Source organism: Penicillium taxi (assembly GCF_028828555.1).
Source record: "Penicillium taxi strain IBT 34144 chromosome Unknown utg000001l_segment0_segment0, whole genome shotgun sequence".
NCBI classification, from domain to species: Eukaryota; Fungi; Ascomycota; class Eurotiomycetes; order Eurotiales; family Aspergillaceae; genus Penicillium; species Penicillium taxi.
This window is the reverse complement of record NW_026643203.1, coordinates 2,618,656-2,640,286: the sequence shown is the minus strand read 5'-3', so window position 1 is coordinate 2,640,286 and position 21,631 is coordinate 2,618,656. Positions and strand designations below refer to the sequence as shown.

Sequence of the window (21,631 nt, the reverse complement as noted above, 5' to 3'; positions counted from 1 at the left end):
TCCATCGCCTGAATTTACTCCACCACTATCATCATCACCAGAGCGAGATGATCGATCTCAGCGTTGAAGTAGGCGTGAATTTGGCGTAGCTACAAGAAAAGGTTATATTCTCCATCGTTCCAATGCTGTTGATTCCATAAGGTGTTGGATTTGTACCTGAATTAGGGAAGCCCCGAAATGCATGAATTGGAGATTACTCTCGGTTGAAGCTCCTTCGAACTAGGTACACAGAAAATATCAAAATTGCCCAGGTGGGAAACTAAATTGAGTATGGTTCGCAAGTAAAAATTATCATCCAGAATGAGTGATCGTGTTGGTCGAAGGACTGATACAGATATTATGAACAAAGAGTGAAAAAAAAGGAAATAAGTCGAATAAGACTAGAGCTAAGCTTGATGCAATGCAGACTCAAAGAAGAGACTTTGGAAGCTGGAAAAATAAAATAAAAGTGAAAAAGAGAGAGAGTGAGTGAGAGAAAAGACCGTGGGTGTTTTCAAGTAGTGAATGGTACTAAAAAGACTCGTGGATTATTAACGCAAGCCACCTGGGTTTGAGGGCCTGCCCACAAACTCAATCAAAAATTGCCACTATGATCTAGTGAGGGGAGTGGGGGGGGGGGGGGGGGGGGGGGGGGGGGGAATGCGGTCAAAATCAATGGTGATGATGGTGGCGCTCCATTCTTGGGCTGAATCGACTGCTGCGATGCGAGAGAGAACCGACATCGTGCTTGCCATCACAGCAGGCACGAACATTTTCAAGACGGTCCTCTTCCTCAGCCTCGCGTGCCAGATCTTCAATGCTATCTTGTCCACGAACGCTGTCACTTTGGACACTGGAGCCGTGTCGGCCCTTCATACTAGCAATCGATCCTCGGATCGAACTATTAAAGATTGTGCTAAGGCGAGACGAAGAACGCGTATGATCCTCCGGAACCTGCAGCGAAGACTTGAGCCCAGGGGAACTGAATGCAGGTGATGCACGTCCGGGAGTTCCACTCGTGGCGTTGGAGTGAATAGACATGGCAGATGCGGCACGATGTTGCGTCTTGCGTGATTGGCGCACAGTGCGACTGTTGTAAGATGACAGCGACATCCGAGCTCCCTGGCTCTGGCGGGATGAGGATCGGAAGCCAGGGTTAAACTCATCGATATCATCAAGAGTGACGTTATGCTCTGGCTCCACACATTTGTCTTCGTGATCCCGCACGAGAAGATACTGCAACGCATTGTACCAGGTCTCGTGTCGCTGGCTGGTGCTTGCTGTGAAGCGAACTCTTCGGCCAGGGCTTTGAACCTCCAAGCTTCTGCAATGAAGTCCTGGGGGGAAAGGGTTATCGTCTGCAACGACTCGCACAGCTTCAATTGGAACACTCTTAGTCTTGAGCTCGTGCTTCCCAGCAGTTTGCGGGTCCTGGTCGCTCCAGTACAAAGTACGAGTGTAAGGGTGGACCCAAAAGTATCGCCGATGGCGGGTTGACGACATTTTCTCATTAGAGGCAGTCCGTCGGGTGTACTTCCAAAGAAACTCGCCGATCATGGTTTGCGTGATTGCCTGGATCATACGGGGGTCGGTATTAGGTCCATACGCGTTAGGCACGGCACCAGCATGAGGATTGAATCGCTCCTCAACCTCAGATGCAAATGACGACACAGATGATCGCCTGGACATGTTGCTATGGCTTCTTCTCTGAAGATGAGGTTGAGTAGACATGGTTCTAATTGAGGCAGCCCCCAGGTGCTGTTCGTTCGGGGTTCGAGGTGCGTAACGGTAAGAAGACGCTGGTGCCATGGGAGGTCCCATTGGAGACGACGGTGCCACATCAAGTGACTTCTTCTCGGCGGCCGAGATAATTTCACGGTGATCGGCAGGCAGAGGTGGGTGAGCACTAGAGCTGGATGCCCGACTAGTGGCAGATTCAGGTCGGCGGAAGCTCGCTGGCCAAACTTTGGGGGTAACAACTGCTCCAGCGGCCTCTCTGGAAGAGATGGGATGCGAAGAGTCTCGATTAATTAGAATCTGATCAATCTGCTTAGAAGAGAGAATGGTTTGAGATCCATGGTCGAAGTTGATAGTGCTAGACTGCTGCATCGCAGATTGAGGCAAGGCATTACCAGATATGTCGCTTAGCGCCAAGCCAGTCTTCGTTAGATTGTCGTCATTTTGGCTGCCGTTGAGATCTTTGGTTTCGTCTTCAAACACGACAATATCTCCACTGGCTGTTTCATCTGTCTGGGTGGAAAATTCATGCATGGAAGGAATGGCGCGTGGCAAGGATGCTGTTGGGAGAGTTTCCACGAAATGCAAAGAAGAAAATGTGGGAATCTCGATGGGACGACGTTCAACCGCTTTGGGAGCTGTTTGTTGCGAGGCAACAGATGACATGCCAAATTCATGGATTGCGACCTCCCTAACAACAACAGGCTTGGGCACATAAGGCCGTGCTTGAATAGGTTCTGTGTCATGAGTGAAAAGAGTCGAAAAGGCTAGTTGAGGCACTTCTCGCACAACGGGCGCCGCAGGCTGTGTAGAATGAGTGGTAATCGAAGAGAAAGCCAGTTGTGGCAGTTCCCGCACAGGCTGAACGGGGACCACGGGTTCTGTGGAACGAGTGGACAGTGACGAAAAAGCCAGCTGTGGCAATTCACGCACAGGCTCAACTGGGACTACAGGCTCTGTGGAGCGAGTGGACAGTGACGAGAAAGCCAGCTGTGGCAATTCACGCACAGGCTCAACTGGGACTACAGGCTCTGTGGAGCGAGTGGACAGTGATGAGAAAGCCAGCTGGGGTAATTCACGCACAGGCTCAACTGGGACTACAGGCTCTGTGGAGCGAGTGGACAGTGATGAGAAAGCCAGCTGGGGTAATTCACGCACAGGCTCAACTGGGACTACAGGCTCTGTGGAGCGAGTGGACAGTGATGAGAAAGCCAGCTGGGGTAATTCACGCACAGGCTCAACGGGGACCACGGGTTCTGTGGAGCGAGTGGACAGTGACGAGAAAGCCAGCTGGGGCAACTCACGCACAGGCTGAACAGGGACCACAGGCTCTGTGGAGCGAGTCAGAAGAGATGATAACGCCAGCTGTGGCAGTTCTCGCACAGGCGCGACAGGAACCACGGGTTCTGTGGAACGAGCGGACAGTGACGAGAAAGCCAGCTGTGGCAATTCGCGCACAGGCTGAACGGGGACTACGGGTTCTGTGGAGCGAGTCAAAAGAGATGAGAAAGCCAACTGTGGCACTTCTCGCACAGGCTCAACAGGTGCCACGGGCTCTGTGGAACGAGTGGACAGTGACGAGAAAGCCAGCTGAGGCAATTCACGCACAGGCTCAACGGGGACCACAGGCTCTGTGGAGCGAGTCAGGAGAGATGAGAAAGCCAGCTGTGGCACTTCTCGCACAGGCTCAACAGGTGCGACGGGCGCCGTGGAGTGAGTAAACACCGATGAGAAAGCCAGCTGTGGCACTTCTCGCACAGGCTCAACAGGTGCGACGGGCGCCGTGGAGTGAGTAAACACCGATGAGAAAGCCAGCTGTGGCACTTCTCGTACAGGCTCTACTGCAATCACTGGCTCAGGCAGATGAGGCGTGACAGGCTCAGTCTGTTGCGAAGAAAGAGAGGACAAACCAAACTCGGGAATCTCTTTAAGTTCTGGTTCGGGGAATCGCGCCTGTAAGGGTGATGTAGCATGATGTGTGAAAATGGACGACAAGGTCATGTGGGATAATTCTCGCACAATCTCTGGCTCTGGTTCTGTGGAGTGTGGATGAACAGGCTCCGTGTGATGCATGAGAAGAGATGACATGGTGAGCTGGGGAAATTCGATTGGCCCTGGTTCTGTGAAGCGTGGGTGAACAGGCTCCGTGTGATGCATGAGAAGAGATGACATGGCGAGATGGGGAAATTCGATTGGCCCTGGTTCTGTGAAGCGTGGGTGAACAGGCTCCGTGTGATGCACGAGAAGAGATGACAGGGTGAGCTGGGGCGATTCGGTCGGCTCCAGCTCAGGAACCCGTGCCATGATGGGTGCAGTATGTTGCGTGGAGATCATGGACACCTCGAGTGGTTCAGGTTCAGGCTTAGTTGCCATGATAGGGTTAGTAATCTGTGAAGAGATACTTGACACATCTAACTCGGGTCGTGCACGCTCGTACTTCACAGGCACAGTCTCACGTCCTTCAAGATACGAAACATTCAATTCAGGCCACTTGGGAGCCGAGGGTGCGCTTTCCTGACAAGAAACGTGTGCCACGCTCAGCTCCGTTGCATCGGCTTGCGTACCAGCCTCCGATTGCTGATATTCCATGGAACGGTCCCAGGCCATCTTAGGCGGTGTTGGAACATTATTCAAAGTATCACCATCGACGTCCAAGGACTTGGCGTCAACAACCACATCTCTCTTGGGAGTAGTCGGAACATCAGACAGAGAAGAGGCAGCCGTAGGCTCCCAGGGATCGGTCATCATGCCAGAATCAACCATGATACGCTTATGCATGTTCAACATAAAGTCAGAGGGTCTGCGAGAGTCGGATGCAGGCAGCATGCGAGGGGTCGAGGCATCCGAAGCTACCTCGGTGTCATCACCATCTTCCAGCTCGGCAAGCTCTGCGAAAAGACTCTGGCCAGCCGCATCCTGCTCAAAGCTCGGCGCAGGAGAGCTGCGTGCACTTGTCGGCCGGCTTGTGGACGCCATTAGGGCTTCTCCAGAGGGACGAATACGTCTGATAATGCCGCTGCGCTTCGGTCTCACCCGTGGACGAGATACGAATTGGCTGCTTGGAGAATATCCTGCACTCTGAGCTTCATCATCCGATGTTGAAGCAGAACTAATAAATGAACTACGATCACCAGCCTTGGCCATTGTAAAAGCGGACGGAATGCGCGGACGTGATGTCCGTTGGAAGGTGTGCTCAGTTTCAGTGAGGTCAGCAGAATCACTGCTGTCATCAGCCATGCTTTCCAGGCCAGTTTGGAATTCTTCGCTCTCGGTGGTGGTTTCTCGCTCGTTCGAAGTCTCAAAGCCATCCTCAGCGGCAGTCGCATACGCGCTGCTTGGCTCAATGGATGATTCAGTCCCAGAGCGTTCCCGAGTCATGCCCATCACGCGAGTTGGGCTGTGCTGACCAGCGTTGTCCTCCCAGTCGGTATCATGGAGCTCAACGAACGATTGTTCCTTGCGGCCAGCACCCAAAAGATCAGGGCGAGCAGGTTTGCGGATTGAGTCTTCTTTCTTCTTCAAGCGCTTACTACCACCAGCGTTAGGCGCAGCTGTCTCGCGGCGACGCTGCTCCACCTCATCTCGAGCATCTTGCAACATCCGCTTAAGCTCGATCTTTTCAGTCTTTTCGCGGTGGATGGTGCTTTTAAGATTCTGAATCATTCTGTGAGCGTGGCCCAGAGAGCTCTTCAGAGTCTCAGATTCCAGGTGACCGTGTCGAGGAGTGAACTTGTTGGGAGAAACAGGTGGAGAGTTGTCTGGTGTGTTGTCTTCTTGCTCTTCTCCATTATCATCTTCGGGGAGATCTCGAGTGCCTTGCGATTCAAACTGTCGAATTCGCATTGCGACCACCTTTGCAAGCTCCTGGTTCTGAGAGGTAAGCTCCTGGAGCTTCTTCTGCAGAGCAGACTTTTCTAGATCGCCTGAATTTAAATTGCGCCGCAAAAGGTGAAGCTCTGCATCAGTAGCCTTTTGCGCGACTGAATGGTCCTCTAACAGTTTCGTGTTGGCATGCTTCAACTCTTCCAATTCCCGCTCGACAGCATTCCTCTCGGATTTGGCAGTGCTTAGGCTGCTGTTGAGACGTTCCTCACGCTCAGTGGCATCTTTAATAGTATTCATCAACTCGTGGGTCTGTGTCTCCAGAGCCCAGTTCTCGTCCTTGTAGCGCTGTTCACTGTCATCGAGAGCTCGAATTCGCTGCGCATAGCCTTCTGCTTCCAGTTCCAGCCGGGACTTCTCAAGATTGGTGCTCTTCAGAGTTTCTTCTCTTTCTGCGAGGAGGGCCTGCAGTTGTCGAACTTGCGCCAATAGCGAGGTTGAAATTTCTGTCGCAAATTCGATATCATGCACACGGTTGGAAGGCTGGTTGCGTTGCTTCCGGGATGGGACGCTGACTTTGCTCGGAGAATTGGACGCTAGGCTTGCGAATAGGGCAGGGTTCAGGGGGGACTGAGGAGTGTTAGATATTGCCTAATCAAATCAAGAACTCGTAAGAACGTGTCGATCCACAGCGCACCTTTTGATCAATCGATGGGGTCGCTGGTTGGGCCTCATCCGAGGCTCCTCCAGGCCGTTTAGGGGCTAGAAATGCGCGCGCTGTCTCTCGACCAATCTCGGTGTATTCCCGTTCAAGGTCCGCAAGTTTCTGGCGTAGTTCTGGACCCATTTCACCATCATTTTGCTGCTGCTCAACCTCCTTTAGTTGTTCCTCGAGTTGACGTTGTTGGTCGACAAGGGCAGTACCCAATTTGGACATTTCCTCAAGCCGGCGTCCGGTCTCCACCAGGTGAGCCTCGAGAGCCCTTTTAGCTTGTGCCGGCGAAGATGCATTAAGATTGAACAGCTGAGTATCAAATGGCGAGTAGCGATGCGATTCACGTGGCGCGGGTTGCGTCGAGCTCGAAACGAAAGGATCTTCCATCATGAATTAGACCCAGCGGGGGAGGTGGGTGTATTATGCGAGATCACTATTTGTCTTCAACCGACAACTGAATCCAGTAACAAGGAAACAGCAGACGTTTGAGACCCTGAAGAACCAGCACGATGTAAAGATTGAATTAATGTTGCGCTCATGCAAGCATGGTTGGAGTGCGACTCGAAGCTGGGTAAGAGAAGTCAGAGCCCGAGCCGACCAGCGACTTACCACGCGCAAATTTGAATGCGACGGGGTATGGAAGTAAGAAAGGGAAAGAAAAGAACACCGTCGCGTGGTGCAATCGAAAGGGAGCTAAGACTCGGGAATCGTTGGACGAATCAGGGAGCAGTGAGATCACTAATCCAAGGTACAGCGCGTGGGTGTATCACAACAAGTCGATCTGCACGATGTATCACCGTCCACCGATGCGGGGGTTCAACTTTAGGGAAAAGCGGGAAAATTAAGAAAACTTAAGAGAAGAGTGAGAAAATAAATAAATAAAAAGCAGGAAAGAAGAAAGAGAAAACAATGTAGGAATAAAAGAGAGCGTAGGAGGGGGGATTAGGGAAGAATTGAGAGGAGAAGGGGAGTTGGGCGGGGAGAGAGAGAGGGAAAGGGAAAAGGGACAAGGAATGGGCTCCGCAAGGCACTGTTGCTATTATTGCCTGGCACCAGCGTTTGAGATGACAACTTTTCAAGGTAATGCCTACTATATTATACCCCACGATTATATACGTAAATGTCAGGCCATTTGGGAAATGAAAGGTATACTGATATTATAAAACCCTATTTTTAAGTCCGAAACCATAGTAAACAAAGTGATTGGGCCCCGATTCGACCGTTTTGATGTTTTCTTCATTAGTCATGTTCTGACACATGACTAATCATGGGCTGCTTGGTTATATACAGTGTGCAGATGTCACTTTTGGACCTCTATTATCCCCATTCCTTAAGTTACTCAACATGACAGACACCACTGAAGCTGCTCAACCTACTGAATCTGAGCCCATCCCTCAGTTCACTTTCAAGAAGCGTTCCAAGAACAAGGGCAACTTTCGCAAGAAGCCCGCCACCCCACCACCTGCGTCCGACTCAGACTCGGATTTCGCATCTGAAGACGATGGTGAAGGGAAGCGCATCAAGAGGCGACGGACAAACGGCGTTGTGACTGCTTCGTCGACTGCAAACAAACCCCGACAAGATACTACTACTAACCAGTCCTCGAGCACTGGCCCTACTCCGTTATCGAAAAGCAACGACGCAACCAAGGCTACAGATTGGTACGAAGAAGAAAACTTGACCGCGAAGAATCTACTAGGATCTACGAGGACACGACCAGAACCATCCTCCGATTCCACGCCCGATGGAAACTACAAGGGAACATCCAACTATAAATCATTTATCCAGAAAAGCGTCGATGCACCCAAAAAGTTTGGTCCCATCAAGGCAGCTACCAACGTTCGCACAATTACAGTTACGGATTTTGCCCCCGATGTATGCAAGGACTACAAACAGACTGGATACTGTGGCTTTGGAGACTCGTGCAAGTTCCTCCACGCCCGTGAGGATTACAAGCAAGGATGGGAGCTGGATCGCGACTGGGAAATAGGTACCAAGGGCAAAAGCATGGGTGGCCGAGTGACATCGCAACGGAAAGGTGCAGGAATGGCTGCTAAGGATGACGATGATGATGACGATGATGAGTTCCTAGAGAATATTCCTTTCGCCTGCGTTATCTGTCGGAAACCTTATCAAAAGCCCATTGTCACCACATGTGGGCATTATTTCTGCGAGTCATGTGCCTTGCAACGTTATCGAAAGAGTCCAACATGTGCAATCTGCGGTGGGGGAACAGGTGGTGTTTTCAACTCCGCAAAGAAGCTTAGAGCTTTGCTGGAGAAGAAGCGAGAACGTGCGAGAAAACTTCGAGAAAAGGCTATTGCAGCTGGGGAAGAAGTCAGCGAGGAGGAGGAAGAGGACTGAGCAGAAAGAAGCGGCTGAGGTTTACAGCTGGCCTGTATAACCATCAAAATCAATACCCCCATATCCGCAGTCAGGAGTTCCTAGTCAATACGAAATGACCTTACTTTCTCTTAAGTTTCACAAGTGTGGCGTTATACCCGTATTTTGCCTCCTGTTCTTTTATAATCAGCACAAAAAGCGCTAAATGTCCGAGTTGAGGCCAACCTTTGAATCGTTTCTCTATCTACTAACCTTGACATGACTTACGTGTACACAGTAGGTTGACTGCCGCAGCAGAAGTCACTAATTCATACTTGCATACCAGTGACTTGTTTAGCGATTCTGATTCGCTAGAGAACGTAACTCTTGGTGATCGGCCCTAATGTGGGTCTCAAGACACAGCCTCATAAGTCAGCCTTGGGTCTTCGTTTTTCGTCTACAGAGTATTATTAGTTATTCTCGATTTCGAGGATGTTTGCTACAACATATACAAAAAAAGAAGAAAGAAAAAAAAGAGGAATGATTACCTCTGGATGAAGTGGAGAAACGCACTAAGTAAATAGCTTTAGTAAAGACTCTAGCTTAAAGCAAAACGGGTCCTTTTCCCCCTAAAATTGCTTGAGTCCATACACAGTAATTGATCAATTAACCTACTGAAGATCATAATAAGGGGTCATGAAGGTTTCTTTTTCTCTTTATTTCGTTTTATGTTACTTTACTCTAATTAATACGAGCTTTTAGCCATGGTATTGGAAAGTGAAATTAGTAATAAATACAGAGTACAGAGTACTTCATATATTACCATTACACAGGCTTCGTACTATGCTAAGTACATCGCCCCAATCTGTCTATCTCGTACATCCCCGCTCTCCCTCTCCTTTAAACAATCTACCCCATTCCTTCCTTTCGTCCTAGTCCCTCTTTTTTTTTTTGTTCTTAGCTTTGATCGACTTGAGCTAATATTCGCTCCTTTCACTTTTCTACCCTCACTAATCTCCTGATCTTCTTCCCCACCAATTCAGTCCTTCTCACTAATCTCCATCAATGTCAATGGCTCGTTGATCTTCTGTTCAATTTAATTACGAGGTTCTCTGTTAACAGGGTCCCTCGACCATATCAAAAGTCATACTTAGTCCCTTTCACAATGCGAGCTACTCGATTCGGACTGCGTGTTGCACTATGCGCAACCTCTCTCATTGTTTTTGGCTGTTACCTACTGCAGGCGCACCTGCGGGAAATCTGCACTCAATATCGTGCCGGTCAATACTTGGCTGATTGGCTGGACCGTTCTACAACTACAACCCCGCGTCCCCACTACAATGCTATTCCTGAAGACAAGGTCATTGTCATGGCCAAGTTGAATGAAGAGAATACTGATTGGGTTGCAACCGAGCTTCCAGAGTAAGTTTTGGTCTTCCTCTTGACTACTCTAGGTATACTAATGGCTCCAGTTGGCAACGCGCTATCTACACTGTTAATCCAACCCAAGAACTACGAAATGATGATAACGTTCTCACGACACCAATCAACAAAGGCAATGAGGCAATGGCCTACCTCACCTACGTAATAGACCATTACTACGTCCTCCCCTCAACAATAGCATTCCTCCACTCCCACCGCGCAGGCTTCCTAATGGCATGGCACGTCGACGCCCCATTGCACGACAACGTCAACGCAATGCGCATGCTGCAACTCGACTTCGTGCAGAAGAACGGCTACGCCAATCTACGCTGCAACTGGAATCCAGGCTGTATGGAAAGCGGCCGCGTAAACCGCCATGTCACCAGCGAGGTTTGGTGGGAAATCTTCGTTGGAACGAGCACACCACCGCTAAACCAGTCTTCGCCATTTGAAACTGAGACTTCCGGGCAGAAGTATTTGCATCCTCCTACTCATATTGCTGCGGCTTGTTGTGCGCAGTTTGCTGTTACGAAGGATCAGGTGCGGAAGCGGCCTCGAGACGATTATGTCAAGTTTCGCCAGTGGCTTATCGAGACTGAATTGAAGAATGCAAAGTCTGGGAGGGTTATGGAGTATTTGTGGCATATCATTTTCAACATGGATGCGGTGTAGTAAGTTTTTTCGTGGATTTTGTCTCTACCATTGTGTTCAGTACTAACCTTCGCTCTCTCTCTCTCTCTCTAGTTGCCCTGATGAGGAGCTTTGCTATTGCCAGGTCTATGGGAAATGCTAAAATCATCTCATGCATGGATCTTTTTTTTCTTTTTTTCAGCTCTGCAGTGACCCTCATGTCTATGCAATAGATTTCACGCTCAAATGTCTAGACTTGTATATCCCGACGTTAGATACCCCTTCCTGATTGTTTTTTTTTTAAACGCTGCTCATGTTACTGCCTCGCTCTGAGAGTGAGAACCCGGAGTTTATGGGTCTTTCATGGACCATTTTGATTGTTTCATCCTGCTATAAGACCGTTTCTTGTCATATATATATAAAAAAAAACTACAGATAGGTACGGAGTATTGATACAGATAAAATTTTACGAGCTTCAGGCTCTTCTTTTCCAAGGATTAACGCAAGGCTATTTGAATATTTAATAATTAATACAGGCATAACAATATCATTCTAAAACAGCAAAAGCTTGGAAGTTGCAAGTTTAGTCCAAGTCTGAGCTCGGTGAAAGAAGCTCTGAACGGCGGGGCCATTTGACCTCCCTTCCAATATGAAGATCCAGTGAATCAGCATAATCGTACGCCTCGTTATCCTGAATGGCCAATCTCTCATACGAGTTAACGTCATCTGAAAGTATCCACTCAGGCAAGACTTGGTACTCTGACGAACCAGGGTATCTAAACAGATACTCGAACCCTTTCTCCTTCTCCCGACGGTCATAGTCGGCTCCCATCAATCGGATTGGGCGATACCTTTTGCTCTTGATCGCATTGTTTCTAGTCTTTTCCACTCGGTATCCAACCACAGGATGGATCTGCTCAAACGTCTCGCCGAGCTTTTGGCCCTTATCAAGAGCGTAACGACCGGGTGTTCGCGGCCTGGATCCATTGGCAACATACACAATCCCAAAGTTGTCTGGTAGCTCGCCTAGTCCCCATGTGTAGACGCGGTCCTCCATGTATGCTGGCTTCTCACTCGGGGAGAGAGGATGCAAGATCGAGGAAGTGACCCATTCACCTCCTCGCTGGAGCCACTTCCCCCACGACTCCGACTCTCGTCTGTGAACTCTCTCGTTGTACCAGTGCAGGGCATTGTTGATGCTAGCGAGTCTATCCTGACGTGCCGCCTGTTCCTTCTGCAGAGTCTCCTCGTTGAGAGAAACGAAGCCTTTGATCTGGTCAAGCATCCAGGCAAACACGATATTGGACATCTCTTCCATGTTGCCCTTGTTCTCCAAGGTCAGGGTAGACCCACCCCCAATATTGACGTGAACACCGGGAAACCAGACCTGCAGCAGCTTTGTACGTTCTTTTTGGCTGTCCTCTATGTCTAACAGCTTTCGTGAGGCCTCATTCTTGACCTTGATCACGCGCTGTAGATCTTCAAGGGAAGGTCGATCGGTCATCAGAAGATCGGTCCAGGCTTGCGATGCTATCTTCCACTCTTCACGTTGCTTCACAATTGCCTCAAGGGAGAATTTGGTGAAAGTAGGAACGTAGAATAGAGTTGGGGTGAATGCGGCACGGTGTTCATCTAGAGCTAGAGCTTGAAAGGCATTCTTGATATCTATTTGTCTTAGTTAGTAATTTTCCCATGGAAGATCCTGGAGAAAACGGATTCATACTTGGAGAAAGTCCAACATTATGCCACTCAGGTTTGTCAGTTCGTGTGAGCCACTGTGGTACTTCATATCCAAATAACTCAGGAAAGCCCAAGGCGCCGACAGTCTCAAATACTCCAACAACCTCAACATGTCTAGACTCCGGTGTTCGAGCCCACTCACCACGACCAGTAGACTCCCAAACAACCTGATCATCCTGGCGTTCCTCCGGCTGAGGATCAGCCGGCTTCCCATCATGCCAACCATAGTAAGCATCACTGCCATAAAATCTATCCCCAGTAACAGCAGGGTGACTCCTCTTGTACAGCTTCCAGACTTCAGGAAAATCCTGAATATCAGTCTTGGAGCAAATCCCCAGATCAGAAATCAGACCTGCGATTGCGCGAGCGGTGTATGCGCCTCGAGAGAAGCCGAAACACATGACCTGGTCGCCGGGGTTCCAGTTCAGCACACAGAAGTTGTAAGCCTCGATTACATTTCCTTCGAGATCTTTCCCGGCTGAGACCCTACCATCTGAGTTTGTTCCTACTCCGGAGTCGTACCAGACAACTTGCTGCCAGACTTGGTCGTCATTGTCGTATCCGACGCTGTTGATGGCGCGACACAATCGAGTCACATTTGATGGGACGCTCTCTTCACCTGATACGGCTGATTGGCCACTTCCATCGCAGCAGATGATAATTCGCTTGCGAGCTAGCTGGGAATCTAGATTGTTATCCATTTGCGTTACCGACTGTTGAAGGGTGAGGAAAGAACAGAAGGAAATCTAACGGAAGCATCATTCTTATACTTGTATCAGTGACGGGAATGGCTGGCTGAACATTGAAACTTTGAAAGACGCGTCAATTGATAGCTCAGCTGAGTCTCATAATACTTGATTGCTACTGGGCTGTCGCTAGAAATGACCGATTTTCCGGCCATTTGGAGCGATCGGGAATTATAGCCCCGTTTAGGCCTCGGCGCGAACCACTCGGCCTTTCTTTTCTTCTAAGTTATAATGACTGTTAAGCTATTTAATCTAGTTAATCAATAATATAGATGTGGATATTTGCCTAATTTGAGCTAGCTAGCTAGTAGAAGGTTCGAAGAGCGTGTTTGTGCTTGTGCTTGTGCTTGTGCATTGCAGTTCGGAGAAATCCGAGCCGCATCAAACTTGGTACTTCAATCGATATGATAGATGTACAAAGTACGAACTTGTGCTGAAATAATTACCATAACATTGGAGCAAGGATAAAATAACCATTCACGATTCCATGGGCATAAATTCCCTGTTTGACTCTGACGGCGAGATAACCGCGGCTATCCCGCCTTCTCACAAGGTATTGGCGTCGGAGGTTGAAGCAGATGAAGTGGCAGAATGTGATTATATCAGAATACACTGCTCGGTAGAAAGTCCATCTACCTGGTTTTTGACTAGATGATAAGGTTGAGACTGGAGGAGGAATGTCAGGTTTTTAGTCATTCATATGCACATGAGATAGCATAATCGGAAAATAGGGTATCAATAATGGAAATATAAGAAAGAAACAAGATCACCCAGGCTTGGGTCGATCTGGATGCCAAAAATCAAAAAGATCCAGGGCCTCGCTGGTCCATGGTCCTTCACTTGTGGATTCTTGCAGAGTGGGTTCAGTCTGGATGCTTGGTCTGGTTAATGCGCTGGGGCCTGAAGTTGCTTTGCGAAGTGAAGTGTCAAGAGGTCTTCTTGTGGCTGTCACTTCGAGAGCAAATTGTGTTGATGCTGATGGTAAATATTCCGTATTGGATTTTGGGTCTGGCTCTTTGACTGGCCTATCTACATGTCAGCATGGTAATCATATGCGTTTGATGGATAGGAAAAAACGTCCTTACTTATTGATAGACTTTGATATAGGCAAAAGAGCAGTGTAAATTAGTTTATTTCGAGCTGCGGCATTTGGACGGCCTCTAAGTGCTCCTGGTGGAGCCTGAACTGGTAAATCGGGCTTTGCAAATATAGGAGGGTCAGGCCCTGGCTTTGCTGATGCTTCTTTTGGTTTTTCTTGAGATGATGGAGGTATGTGATGCACTGGTGCAGTATTTGGTCGGCCTCTAGGTAGTCCTGATTGTGGCGGAACGGGTAAACCAGGGTTCGCAAATATTGAATGATCAGGCCTTAGATTTGCTGGTGGCTTTTTCGATTTCTCTCGAGATGGCGGCGGTAACTGATGTGCTGGAGCCGGTTTGTGTTGAGACCGGAATTGTTCTCGTGGTGATGAAACAGCTTGTTTACTTCTTACACTATCTTCTTTATCCGACCCGGTCAAATCTACCACCTCTGGTAGCGGTTCCCTGGTGTTGAAAGAAGTCTGTACTGTCTTTTGTCGTTTAAATGCTCGTTCCGGCTGTGGTGATTGTGATAGTTGCGATGGCTGTGAAGGTGGTGCTCGGTGTCGCTCTTCATATGGTGAGGCAAGATGCGCAGTTGGTGTCTTTCTGATACTTAGGAGGTCTTTCAGAGAGCGAACCGGCTGTGACGAGATCGATGGGCGTGGAGTATGCTGCCCTTGGGGCTGTGGTGAACCCTGGGTGTGGCCTTTCTTTTCAAAAAAGTTTGAAATATCAGAGTGGGTTGTGCTCATTGTTTCGCCGACCTCGACGAGACACATCTCTAGTTCCAATTCGTCTCCTTCCTGCAGCTCGCTCACAGTCTGTCGATGTTGGTCTCCCACAAAGTTAGAATTTTCGTCATAGACCATTATTCGTTTATTAAAGGTATGGTATTGTAGATATCCATCTTGCCATCGCTTGGACTTGCGACGCAGATCGTGAGTGAATAGACATCGAAACTTGATGACTGATGCTGTGGTCTGAAATGAGTTTGGATCTGTGCTTCTTGGTTGGGTTGAGCGGATGCTTGAGAGAGGCGCCCCTCTGGAGCTCATAATTAAAGCTATTGACACAGTGTGATGCACATGTTGAGTGTTGCTGCCAAGATGCATTATTATTACACCGCCATTGATACCGCCGAAATACTGCCATCATACTGTGATATCAGATGAGCCAATCAAAGTTGTTCCTCCTCATTATTTACTCTGAAATAGCTTGATTAACTACAAGTGACAGTTAACTGGCCCTCTGAGGTTCTGGAATCTGAAGCAAATCGAAAAACTTAAACCGTATGATAAAAATTACCCAAGGGCCAATTGGTGATGATGGTATAATCAGTATTTCTAAATACCAAGGCTTTGCCAGGTGGCTCTCAAGAAAGGGTGTCGGGAAGGGGATGTCACCCTCTCCAGTTGCAGTGATCGGCTGCCGGAGGGAAAACTCCTTGAACTTGATGAGGAGAGGTCGGCCAGTAGTTTGCACGGAGTCATCCACCGCCCTAGTTTGGGTCATATCTACTAGGCACTGCTGCATACTTTCATATGTTGGAAGTAACCGAGATATTTTGATTCAACGAAAAGCGCTAAACAAGCCCGAAAGAAAAGCTCGTAAATCGTAAGCCCGGATGGCTAAGAAAATAAGAAAATGGATATAAATCATAAATGTGGCATGAAATAGCAACCAGTGAATAAAATCATGCATCTTGTCCAGTCATTTCAACATCTCTCAGAGGTGTAGACCCAGTAACAAGGGGCTGTTTGATATCTATGCTGTACAACTCAGCAGGGTTCTCGACATCCAGCGCGGATTTATTATCAGTTTTGCGTCCAAGTCTCTCGCACCAATGCTCAGCACTGAGCAGAGTGTCATTGACGACACAGCTGACCTGGCTCAAAATATCCAGCCCCTCGTTCGCCAAAACTAGAATCCGGTGGGCGCCAACGGCTGCGTCGGAAGAGGCTGCAGGCGAGTCTGGTGGAGGTTGAGAGGTACTAGCCATCTGGAATCGGTGAGGCAGGGATGTGAGGTGCCGTCGAACCAGATGGCGAGCATTTTCAGGCAGGGCACCTCCTGCATACTTAGATACAATATCCACGACTTGCTTTAATGTTGAAAGGACGTCGGCTTTGACTGCTTGGATGCGCTGCATCAAGAGAGACGCGCTTCCTGGGTAGTTGCCGCCCTTTTCTAGGTCACTCTGTGGCTGGCCCGGGCCAATTTTGTGGTTCTCCCATTCTTTCAGCGCAGTCTGTAGCGCCACAATAGATTTGCCTAGTCGTCCATTCGCCCAACGCAGCCAGGTCAGGCAGTACTGTAGACTGCGCAGAGACTCATCGCTCATTGCAACGCCAAGTCCAGATGTTGAGATAACCAGGCGTTTCTGCCATGTGGCCGCCTCTGTCCTTTCTTCGTAACGGGGCGATGTGTTTTCCTCGTAGGGAGGAGGGGTCTCTGTCATAGAAAGATCTGCAATCTCCACATCGATCGGTGGCGCCGCATCACCGACTTTACGCCGTTTGCTAATCTGACCTGATTCCTGAGAAAATTCTCGCCGCTGCAACGCCCAGCGCAAACCACTCTCCACACCCGTCCTGCGGCCTACAGTTCCAACGGTATTTGCGACGGGGGAGCCAATATTGCGTTCGATAAACTCGGCGCTGGACTTGAAACGTGCCGAATAAGACTTTGAAGTGGTATATGCTGAGACAGACCCGTTGATAGCAGAAGAGAGCAAGGGATGAGAGGACGTTAAAAGTGATAGTAGTGGCTCCGGCGAGTGTTCTGGGACAGTGTGGATAGTTTGTGTTGAGCGCAGGCCTTCGAGTGCTTGTGCTGCCTCGAGGTCGTCCATGGATATTGTGCTTGCAGCTCTACGAGTGCGGTCATCCGCAGGTTTTGAGTCGAGCTCCATCGTTACGTGTTTGGACATCCTCCAAGTCACTTTTATTGCTCTGAAGATGTGGGATCGATCACATGAAAGTGATTACTTAATCAGTGTTCCGAGGTCACATGCGTTGTTTCAAACAGGAAGAAATTGACTGAGTGTGAATTTGAAGGTAATGATTGTTTTTATCTCGTTGAGATAGAAGGATAAGTACTGATATTTGAAGAATAAGATGGGGGGATGCTTAAGTGTCTAGAACACGTGCCCTCGCACGTGGTACCATAACAAAAAAGGTTTTATGTTAATTCGTAACTACCACCTATTAACTACAGTCCTAGGTACCTGCAGAGATATGAATACTGATATACGACTAGGTTAATCCTGTCTCCAGATCTCACAGGTCTACGCAACTGGTCCATTCCAGGACAGTCACCCTGGTCTTTCAAATTTTCAATGAACTAGTCTCACTAGACTAGGCTAGGTCGTCTTCGGACTATGTACCCTTCTTCTAGAGCAGTACTAAGCATGCAGATGACTATGTTACATTTACACCATCAAAACCTATCTAAGCCTATCTTACCATCTACTCAATATTAAATCCATCATCAAGATATGACAGTTCGCCCAGCAAGCTCAGCTCTTCAATAGCCTCGCCACCTTTATATTCATCACCATCAGCCATTTCACTAGCCACAGTACTAGCCGCAAGCTGTGAAACAATCCTAGAGTCCAAACGGTAACAATCCGCAATAGAACTGATAATCCTCCGAGATGGTGAAGCAGCAGCTTTGAGGTCGCAGAGGATGTCAGCAAAGGCGTGGAAGGCAAAGGGTGAGACTGCATGGTTTCGGTATGCAGATGACGCTAATATGCGTTGCCACTCTTTTGGAGCAAGCTGCCAGGTCATTGCGAGAGGATGTGAGGATTCTGGGAGTGGGATTGATTTTGCAGCTGTTGCGGCTTCTTTGGCTCGACGTGAAAAGGTTTCTGTGTTTGATTTCCATTCGTTGTATATTGCCTTAACAGATACCTGGACCGAACGAACAATTCTGGTCAGGTCGCCGGATTTGTCGAGCACGGCTGCTTCGAGGACTTTGTTCCATGGACGAGTGAGGTCCTCGTCGAAAGAATCCCAATGCTCGATTTGAGGAAATCGCTTTTCAATCTCTATTAGGATGGCTTCTCGCTCTTTGCCTGCCACGTAGAACTTGAGATAGTCGGCAATGTTCGACTTTTTGGGCCTTCGCTCTGAGTCTAGATGGTAGGCTGGAAGGCTGCGGTGCTTCGGACTGATCGTTTTCCGATACTGTGTCCATGCCTGTTCTGATAGATGGACTCCTCCTTTCCGCCCATCAACAAGATGGCTTAGTAGGCTGGACAGCTCTATTGCGATTTCGCTGTTGATAGACTCGTCATACACTATTTTCTCATGCTCGACTGTACACCGACCTAGATTCGACATGGTGAGATTAAATTCAAATGTACCTTGCAAAAATTCTTCCGTCGTTTTAACCTCTGCCATAGGTACCGAGTGCTTCGTTACCCCGAAATGATCAGCCGGCTTTTCTTGTGGAAGCTCCGAGTTTCGGAAGCTCTTCACGATGTTCGGATCCCAGCAGATCCAGGGCGTGTCACCGTCGTAGTCACCACCAGACAACATATGAGCTAGTGGAATGTCGCCCTTGGATGAGAAAACAATGACGTCCTGGAAATGCCGCAGCTCGGCTTTCCAAACTGCTTTGCGTCGTTGGATGTCAGAAGGCACATGAGCTGGCAAGCGACCTACCAGAACGTCAATGCCCTGGAGTACAGTATCTTCAAAATTACCGTCTGGGTCCCGCCAGTTGCTCGAAAAACAAAGATGTACTTCGTCTGGTTCGAGCACCCCTATTGGGTCTGCAATGCAGTACGCGTACGTGGAGAGGGGGATCTGGATATGAAGCCCCTCCACGTGCCGACCAACAAGCCATCGCATAAACTCCTGCAGTCGTTTGCGCAGGGGATAGAATGACCGAGGCCTGAATCCTGCTTCACATAGCCGAATGATCGACTCGGCATCATCTGTGATCCATTGTTCTTGCAGTCGGACATCTCTAGATGGTCGAAGTTTCTGTATCAAAGCCCGACAGTCAACACTAGAATCCGTCTCAATCACCCGCGCAAAGTCAGTATACAATTTTCGAATACCGTTCCGTGTCAGTTCAGCTATGTATTCCCTGCTGCAACCACCGTAGTCAAGGATTGCAAGAAGCTGTATGTTGAGATCTACAGGGTGCAATGGCTTTGCCCAGTTGACAACTTCAAAAGTAAGCTGCTCTTCATCCAGCGTAAACTCCCTCCGCTGCGGATGCGGTTCTATTTTCAACTGTGAATCGGATATTTGGATCCAAACATCGTCTTCAGAAAAGCCACTGAGGGTAAATCCATGACTCGCTACCATCCACAGACCCTTAGCACCGGCGATACGAGCTTGAAACGTTGACGGAGTGGCACCGGTGATTCCAAGCTTCTCGCAGACTTCCTTCGCCATCGCTCTTGACATTAACGCGCAACCATCATTCATGACCTGCGTTCGTGACGGATCGTCCCTTAAGTGGAGGATCTGCGTGGGCTTCACGCTTATTGAGACGAATGTCTTCGACATGCCAAGATGGATCCGTTGGAAGAGCTTGCAGTTGCTCTGCCTAGAGTTGTAGGAACGGGGCATATGCCAATCAAACAGTAAAGACTCAACGCTCATGGGCGTGTGATTTCCACTATGCTGACTTGGAGCAGCAAGCACCAGTTCCGCGTAAGGGTTGTGGCAAAAATCTACGCCGTCAATAGCAAAGAACTCAACACGGAAGCGTGGCTCTGCCTTGACTTTCCTTTTCGATTTCATCTCTTCGACGTAGAATGCCCGCCAAATACGTCCCAGACATCGATGATCATTACCTGTCAGCCATGACGCGATGCTTTGACGCAAGATCGAAGGTTGGGAGGGTGCTCCCAGGTAAGTAGGGGGTCGAGTCGGGGCTGGCATGGTAATGGACATGAATCGATCAGATCCAAACCGACGGTGAAACCGACATGCACGCTCCGATTTCAACGGATTCAATTGTAGAGAAAATATGCCGGGCTCGGACTTGGAACACCATTCTAGCTCACCTGTCAGCACAACCACTTCAGAATGTCTGTCCGTCTTGAAATCTCCCACAGCAGAATCCCAAGCTTTGCGTGATGATCTTTCCGGAACAGAGCCGTGTCGCGCACTATGCGTTGCTATCCATTTCCAAAATTCGTCGTGATCGGTAATCGGCAGTCGACCTCCTCGAAGCATCTTATCCAACGGCACTTTCCACGCTCGTCCAATTCTTTCTAGTTCATAGCGCGCTCTCAGTGGAACTGTCTTGGGGAAGAGATAGTCGCTCGAGAACGGACCGTAATCCAGCAGCTTATTAACAAGTTTCTCCCTCAAAAGCTCGCGAACAACGGTTTCAGTTTCTATAATTGATTGTGAGAGTGACTGTGATGAGTTCCTCCTGGTCTCTTCTTCGATCCAGAATTCAACAACCGAGTCCGCATACGTAGATTGAGTCTCCGGCTCGGTAATGTCAGTAACAAAGGATTGGTTCATATACCCATCCCGAGACTCGTTTTTATGAGCATTTGTCGTAAAAACCGAAGCGACAGATGTCGCAAAGCTCGTGTCAGCTGCATTTGAAACAAAACTCTTGTCCGGATCAACAGATTGATTCAATCGCTCTAAAAAAGACAAAGAAGGTTTCGCGAACTCAACCCTATCGCCGTCCAACACACATTCCTCGTTCTCATTCTCATTCCTGTTCAAGTTCTCATTGAAAGTCAGGTCTGAAGGGACATTGAACGAGACGGCCGCACCACTCTCCGGCGCGGCCGTATAAACATTATCAGCCTTCACAGGAGAATTAGGCGCAGTAGTAAACAACTCCTCTTCATCATCCGAAAGTCGTGGCCGTTTAAAAGAATCGAAATCCTCAGCGAGGTCATCCCGAAAATGTTGATTTTTGGCGGTAGTTGGTTCAAGCGCACCAGCCAACATCCACCGCTCATCATCGATCAAACGAAGCAAATAATGCAAACACCTCTCTTTATCGACATCGCTTAAAATAAGAGGTTCCTCACTTCGGTGCCGACTACGGCCCGTCCCGAGCTGTTTATGTTGTAAAGAGCCAGACAGAAGCTCCGCATTCATCCACTCGTCGAAATTGGATATCAACGGTGAGAAGCGTGCTTGATGGCCATAGTACAGGAATTTGAGTCCTTTGTACACTTTCCATCGCAGGGCTTTCTTATTCTGCAGTGCCATGGGCGAGGCATTGTTGGGAATGGGGATTTCTAGACCGAATCCACGGTTCAGACTGCCTAGCTCTCGGCGAAAAGCATCAGGATCGTGGACACGGTGTGGGGTAATTGGGGGCATGTCCTCAATATTTTTGAGCTTCGAGATAAAAGTTAATGGAGATAAGACATATATGGAGAATGGGAATTGAGTTGATATTCTATCCAGATAGACCAGCTTTTTCTCATTGAC

General features: G+C 48.8%; 7 protein-coding genes across 7 annotated transcripts; 2 read left to right on the top strand and 5 right to left on the bottom strand.

Moving 5' to 3' along the window:
• Positions 1-651: 651 nt before the first annotated feature.
• N7495_000948 (putative nuclear migration protein (ApsA)) lies at positions 652-6,640 on the bottom strand (the record flags this gene model as incomplete). The annotated part of the gene is made up of 2 exons (XM_057203618.1): positions 652-6,168; positions 6,236-6,640. 2 exons carry the CDS (start codon positions 6,638-6,640, stop codon positions 652-654), a joined length of 5,922 nt encoding a protein of 1,973 aa, XP_057067691.1.
• Positions 6,641-7,597: 957 nt separating this feature from the next.
• N7495_000947 (U2-type spliceosomal complex subunit CWC24) lies at positions 7,598-8,617 on the top strand (the record flags this gene model as incomplete). Its single annotated transcript, XM_057203617.1, has 1 exon — positions 7,598-8,617. One exon carries the CDS (start codon positions 7,598-7,600, stop codon positions 8,615-8,617), a length of 1,020 nt encoding a protein of 339 aa, XP_057067690.1.
• Positions 8,618-9,740: 1,123 nt separating this feature from the next.
• Positions 9,741-10,790, top strand: N7495_000946 (DUF3431 domain-containing protein; the record flags this gene model as incomplete). Its single annotated transcript, XM_057203616.1, has 3 exons — positions 9,741-9,997; positions 10,048-10,668; positions 10,742-10,790. 3 exons carry the CDS (start codon positions 9,741-9,743, stop codon positions 10,788-10,790), a joined length of 927 nt encoding a protein of 308 aa, XP_057067689.1.
• Positions 10,791-11,210: 420 nt separating this feature from the next.
• N7495_000945 (T6SS phospholipase effector Tle1-like catalytic domain-containing protein) lies at positions 11,211-13,068 on the bottom strand (the record flags this gene model as incomplete). Its single annotated transcript, XM_057203615.1, has 2 exons — positions 11,211-12,292; positions 12,351-13,068. 2 exons carry the CDS (start codon positions 13,066-13,068, stop codon positions 11,211-11,213), a joined length of 1,800 nt encoding a protein of 599 aa, XP_057067688.1.
• An 811-nt stretch (positions 13,069-13,879) lies between these two features.
• Positions 13,880-15,250, bottom strand: N7495_000944 (DNA helicase ZGRF1-like domain-containing protein; the record flags this gene model as incomplete). Its single annotated transcript, XM_057203614.1, has 2 exons — positions 13,880-14,138; positions 14,199-15,250. 2 exons carry the CDS (start codon positions 15,248-15,250, stop codon positions 13,880-13,882), a joined length of 1,311 nt encoding a protein of 436 aa, XP_057067687.1.
• Positions 15,251-15,888: 638 nt separating this feature from the next.
• N7495_000943 (putative clock controled protein (Ccg-8)) lies at positions 15,889-17,106 on the bottom strand (the record flags this gene model as incomplete). The annotated part of the gene is made up of 1 exon (XM_057203613.1): positions 15,889-17,106. The coding sequence occupies one exon, from the start codon at positions 17,104-17,106 to the stop codon at positions 15,889-15,891; it is 1,218 nt and encodes a 405-aa protein (XP_057067686.1).
• A 556-nt stretch (positions 17,107-17,662) lies between these two features.
• On the bottom strand, positions 17,663-21,520 carry N7495_000942 (RNA dependent RNA polymerase; the record flags this gene model as incomplete). Its single annotated transcript, XM_057203612.1, has 1 exon — positions 17,663-21,520. The coding sequence occupies one exon, from the start codon at positions 21,518-21,520 to the stop codon at positions 17,663-17,665; it is 3,858 nt and encodes a 1,285-aa protein (XP_057067685.1).
• Positions 21,521-21,631: the final 111 nt, after the last annotated feature.